Below are 5,881 nucleotides of genomic sequence, written 5' to 3'. Positions count from 1 at the left end.
CTAGAGTGAAAGGGTTTGATGTTCGACGGATGAAAGAAATGAGCAGATATCGGTAATACACAGAGACTACAAATAAGTGTACTTAAAAATGGCAGTGGTAGCTCAGTGGTTAAGATGCTGGACTTCTGATTGGAAGGTCACGAGTTCAAATCCCAGCACCACCCTTTATCAAGGCCCTTAACCCTCAACTACTCAGTAGTATAAATGTACGTCGCGAGAATTTGTGATCTTCACTCACCTGCTGCCGATACACGTAGCACGCCCCCAACGCCACCATCGTGGCCTCTCCGAGGAAGCCGGCCAGTAGTGAGCCCACTCCTAATGCAGCACCATTCACCCTGTACAGCAATACATGAAAACCTGAGCATACTGCATCACACACACACACACGTATACAGATCATCAAAATAGCCTGAATGATCTAGATCGCAAATACATGTAAGAATACACACACAGCTGTGAGCAAGCAGGATGTGTATAGATCACTGGGCAGTCCAACATGATCAAAAACAGGTTTACAGACATGCAATTCGGACAACAAAGTAGATTTTATATATAGTACAGTACATGGATACTTTATGCCCGACTCTCACTGCATTACCATCTATGTAGTAGCGTACAGTGACGTTCTAGCGGTGTACATGTAGCTGTAGCGGTCTGAACACTGATCCGTTATTACATTTCCACCATACTCTAGGCATTCTCAAAATCCACAGACAAAAGGTCATCGAGTCTCATGCAACGTGCAACATGCCCAACGTACGCAGAAATATGTTTCCAGGAGGAAATCTAGGTTATTAGCACACAGTTCATTACAAAAACAGGAACATTTTGAGAATCAAAAACTAAAAAGATGTCATCATATATTCTTAAGCTATATGTAACTCTCACAAATCTTATATAAAGAATGAAACACGACGAGTGAGGAGTGTTGTTCCCTTACTAAACAGCAACGCATTTATCTTCAATTGCATTCCACTATTAAAAAAAAATCCAAATCAATTAAAACACTAACATCATCATACATGTTTATGTAACGTTTATTCTCACCCCATATAAGGAAGGACTAAGAGACTAGTGATGAGCACGACTATCCTCAGCACAGAGCTAGGGGCCAGCACAAACGTCTTCTTCAGAGTCATCAACCACCCTGTCAGATGAGCTCGAATAGTCACTGGAACACACAAAGCAGGTCAAAGGTCACACGAACTGTATTTGTACGGTGAAGGGAAGTGCCTTGTATTTATTTAATCTCCTTTTAAAGATTTTTAGTCTGTAAACCTAAAGGAGAAACCAAAGAGAAATGAGGTATTGGACAACAGATCTATCGCATATTTTTATATATGGGCAAGTAGTGTACTATATGTTATGTTAAGACAGTAACACTTCATTTAGATAACCCACACTGCAGATACTACAAACCGTAAACAACCTACAGACTGTTAGCAACCTGCCAGGTGATCATCAACCAACTTATTAACTTAAGTTAGCATTAACTTTTCAGCTGATAATTGAGTGTTCTGTAAAAGTTGGTTGATTACGAGGGTTTGATAGTGTTACCGGGTTTGATAGATATTGATAGTCTTTATATATTCTTAGTCAGAGGTGATTATTTCATACTTGGTTAATAGTATCCAAAAGCTGATTTTATATACAGATCGTTGGCAAATTAACCCTTTAACAGACACGGTGAAATACTTGTGCAAAAAATGTGCAAAATCTTTTTCTACCCACATTTACAAAGGGTGCAATCGATCAATCTGTCTTACTTTCTTTTGTGTGGATAATGCACAGTATTTCATGACGGCTCCGTGGATGAGTTGGGCTTGAAATCTAACCTGGAATAGGGAAGAAGGAGAATATCCGAAGAGGAACCGTGCAAAGCTGAGCAAAATTCTCATCCACTCCAATTACATTCACCAGGATCAGCTCAGACACACCAGGGGTCCAGAACACTATGAAGCATAGCTAGATGGGAAACACACGTGTGCACGTATTAATGCATCATCCATAAAAAGCACCAGGCATGGCTTCAAAGAACCAATAATGCACACGATGCATTTAACATTTTCCAAACAATCTCATCCTGCCAGTCATGCTTTGTAGCGTGTGTAGTCACTGTTTTTCTCATCTGTGGTGTTTTGATAGTGCCTCGGAAACCAGCACGGTTTGTCACTGTTCATGCAGGGGCATGCAGCGAGAAGCCACCCTGGCTTGAGCAGTACTTCTTATGCAATGCCCACTCTTTGTCTGGCAGGCATGTCTGGCAGGCTCCGCCAAGCATAAGCTTGAATAACTTGTTTACAATGAGGGAGCCTGTGTGTCCTCCCAGGCTTTTTATGCACCCTTCTGAAACACACAACCCTCCCAAACCCTCCCAAACCCTCCCACATACCACAAAACATCCTGTTATTGAACTGAGAAAGCTCCCCAACTGTACCAGGGATCAGGCTTCAAAGAAACAGATCCTTAACCCTGCTGAGGGTTCCTGGCGAGACTTGCATTTTATGGGAATACCAACTTCACTACACCTCTTAAGTCTGTATTTTGAGCGAAAACATGGATAGCTTTAAGGAAGGTAAACTCACAGCTAAAGCCATTGCAACTTTCAGTGATTACAAAACATCAGACGTGGTTATATTTCACCATATTCAATGCTAATAAAAAGATTTCAGGCTACTGTCTAAATCTGCATCGTGACCCGTTTATGCTAGCATTAAATCAGGGTCATAAGCCACATTTAAAAGGTGCTTCCCATTAATACACAATAAAATGGAAAGAAAAAAATAAACAAAATGTGGCACAGTTAGGAAGGAGGAATTAAAATACTTTAGTGCAACTTTTAATATCACTTTTCATAGACACTGCGTAATAGGATGCAGATTAATTGCTTTTCTTGGTTGCCATAATTGCAAGTCCGTGATTTAAGAGTGTTCCTGACCAAAGATAGCTGCCTTAACGTTCGATGCAATGACACATTCCATCACGGGATAAGCTTTACAACAGATGTTTGTTTGTTTTTAACTGATGTAACGTATTCCACAGTGCTGTTGAGCTCTTGATTCCGATTTGTTAGGAGGAGTTGATTAATATTCTATAACAGCATGGCCCTGACAAGAAGCGACATGAAATTCTATTCACAGGATTATATTACTGTGTTCGTTGCATTATTATGGTTTCTATAGTAACAGCTAACATACAGGGACTTGTATGGTGGACGCTCCAGATAGCCAAGGCTAATAATAGTCCAGTTACACAATACATTTAAAAAATAAATAAATAAATAAATAAAAAAATTAAACAAATAAATAAAATCAATACATAAAAGAAATAGTAGAAACTAAATGTTGGACTAATTTCTTAAGATATTTCTTGCAGGGTCACTGCGGTGTATGAAACTGACCAGCCTGTTCTGTTCATTCACAAAAATTCTCAGCTTTACTCAACTATTAAGTTGTGACAGCAACCTTCTTATTATCCTACCACAAAATTCCACTCTTATTTATACTGTAATCATTTCCGTGATGTAGATGCAACCAATGGTAATTTGAAGAAGAAAAAAAAAAAAGTCACTGCACATGAGTAACCACAGAATTTCAAAAACAAGTCAGATCTCGAGTTGAAAGAATATTATTCTGTAAGTGGATGCAAAAAAGAAAAGAAAACACTTGGATATGATTACTGCTACATAAATAACACGGGTGTAAAATTCAATCAGTTTAATAAAGTCCCACATCCTATTTCAACCAAACACATTTAGTTTCAATGATGCAAAAATAAATTAATTAATAAATCTCCAACATAAAATGTTCTTTTATTCAAGTGACTCAAATTCAGGTGTGAAATGAGGGCAAAGTTGAGGCCCTTTGGGCAAATTTTGAATACAAATCAGTCAAGTGGCTAATTACTGAAGTCATTTAAACTACATCAGGGTTTAATTAAGAATGAACAGTAGATAAAAAGTTGTTTTAAAGCGTATAAAAACGTTTTAAAAATATTTATAGAGTATATTATCCATTGTATTGGAGATCTTTTTTTCATGGTTTTAGAACGGTTTCGATGCCAAGTGAGCTAATCTCTTGGATGGAAGCAGCTTTTTGATTGTCAGCTGACTGTTGAACTACTTGGGCATGTGCCAGGGTCTCCTATTTACTACAAGTGTGGTAGTAAATCACAAAGCAATCCTAATTCTTTGGCTAAATCTTCCTCCAACTTCATTCAAAAAGCATGTGACTACAAGTCACATCACAGACTATACAGAACCTGAAGTGCTTGAACTCTCACATGCTGCAGATCCCGATTTCCCGCCAGGCCTCGAGTCTTAAGTAGATTTAATGGAAATCTGCGTGTTAAAAGAAATCTGTAGCTTGGCCTCATCTATGAACTTTGGTACCACATGAACACAAAACCTACAGTCTACTTTGACAGTATTGGGGATGTATTTGAGGTATTTCATCTGTCTCAGGACTAAGGACCAGATGAATCCCATATCTGTGTGTTCCTGCTTGGCTTTTCTTTTTGGCTTTGCATGCACCCATACATACATGCGAGGTGACGGGGAAGAGTATAACACAAGGAGCACATGTGCACACACGCTAAGGTCTTCCGACAATGTCATGTAGTGAAATATAATGCAGGGTTTGTTAAACAGCACAGTCATACTAACTCCTGTCTGTGTGTACGCATGTCAGACTATAAGAATATTATATGATATGAAGCAATTCACTTAGCACCAACACTACAGGGGTCGGTCCCCAGCTTTGGAGGACAAGCCTCCTCTCGTTCCTTCCTACTGAAGGAACGAGATTAAGTTTTTTTTTCCTTCTATATTACAAGAATCACTCATAGAACACTACTTGGCTCCGTAACACACTTTAGCCTCAAGTTAGAAGTCCACAAGACTGAATGCAGGTGCCCCCAGCACACATGCTTTATATACCTTTATAAGGAAGTTCTGAAAGTGGTGTTCACCTTATCGACTGGAACCTTTTCATTTTCTGAATCCTAGGAATTCAAGGTTTCCCCAGGGACTGCTAGACAGCAGTAAGTCTCCATCTACCCCAAACGTGCATGCAGCTGCCATAGCAACACACCACAGCACCATGTATATCATCTCTCTGGGTTCCCATAGATTAATAACCCTTAATTAACAATTAATAACCCTTCATTAAGTACACCCATCATCACCACAATCATTAAGAGAGTAATTAGCAGCCAGGTATTTGCTTGTATATAGCAGTGAGGACCAGACAATTGTTATTTAGTTTGTGAGAAATAAAAACACAGAATTAAAGGAGGGTGTACTTTCTTTTTCCCCCATGACTATGGTAAAGCCAGACAGGATTAAGAAAACTCCCGCTGCCTTAAACTGGCCAATACAGTGGACCAACACCAGCAGATGACATGGCACGCCAAATCATCACCGACTGTGGAAACGTCACCCTGGACTTCAAGCAACCTGGATTCCGTGCCTCTCCACTCTTCCTCCAGACTCTGGAACCTTGATTTCCAAATGAAATGCAACGTTTACTTCCATCTTCCCCGTGATTGTGGTTGCGTACTGAACCGGACTGAGAGATTAAAGGCTCAGGAAACCTTTGTAGGTGTTTTGAGTTAATTATCCGATTAGAGGTCTTCTCAGGTCGACGTTTCTGTTTTATAAATTCTTTCTTCTGATATTTTGAGTTACAGGATTTTTGATTTCCGTGAGCTGTGAGCCGTAATCAAGATTAAAGCAAAAAAGGCTTGAAATATTTCACTTTATGTGTAATGAATCTAGAATATATGAATATATGTTATATATGAATATATATGTTTACATCATTTAGAACCGACATCAACCGTTTTCCCATGGGATTTTGGTACCGGTTATACCAATACG

The 5,881-nt window shown here is 39.2% G+C and overlaps 1 protein-coding gene across 3 annotated transcripts in view; it reads right to left on the bottom strand.

Moving 5' to 3' along the window:
* Positions 1-5,881, bottom strand: part of ankha (ANKH inorganic pyrophosphate transport regulator a) — a 32,096-nt gene that overhangs the window by 9,410 nt on the left and 16,805 nt on the right. For all 3 annotated transcript variants that reach the window (XM_053675040.1, XM_017453331.3, XM_017453332.3), the window contains exons 9-11: positions 1,839-1,968; positions 1,051-1,174; positions 239-338 (exon numbers count right to left, since the gene is read on the bottom strand). In XM_053675040.1, coding sequence (XP_053531015.1) covers positions 239-338; positions 1,051-1,174; positions 1,839-1,968 — 354 coding nt within the window. The remainder of the gene's footprint in view (positions 1-238; positions 339-1,050; positions 1,175-1,838; positions 1,969-5,881) is intronic.

The sequence above is a fragment of the Ictalurus punctatus genome, chromosome 23 (assembly GCF_001660625.3).
Source record: "Ictalurus punctatus breed USDA103 chromosome 23, Coco_2.0, whole genome shotgun sequence".
NCBI lineage: Eukaryota > Metazoa > Chordata > Actinopteri > Siluriformes > Ictaluridae > Ictalurus > Ictalurus punctatus.
This window is presented reverse-complemented; position numbering and strand designations above follow the sequence as displayed.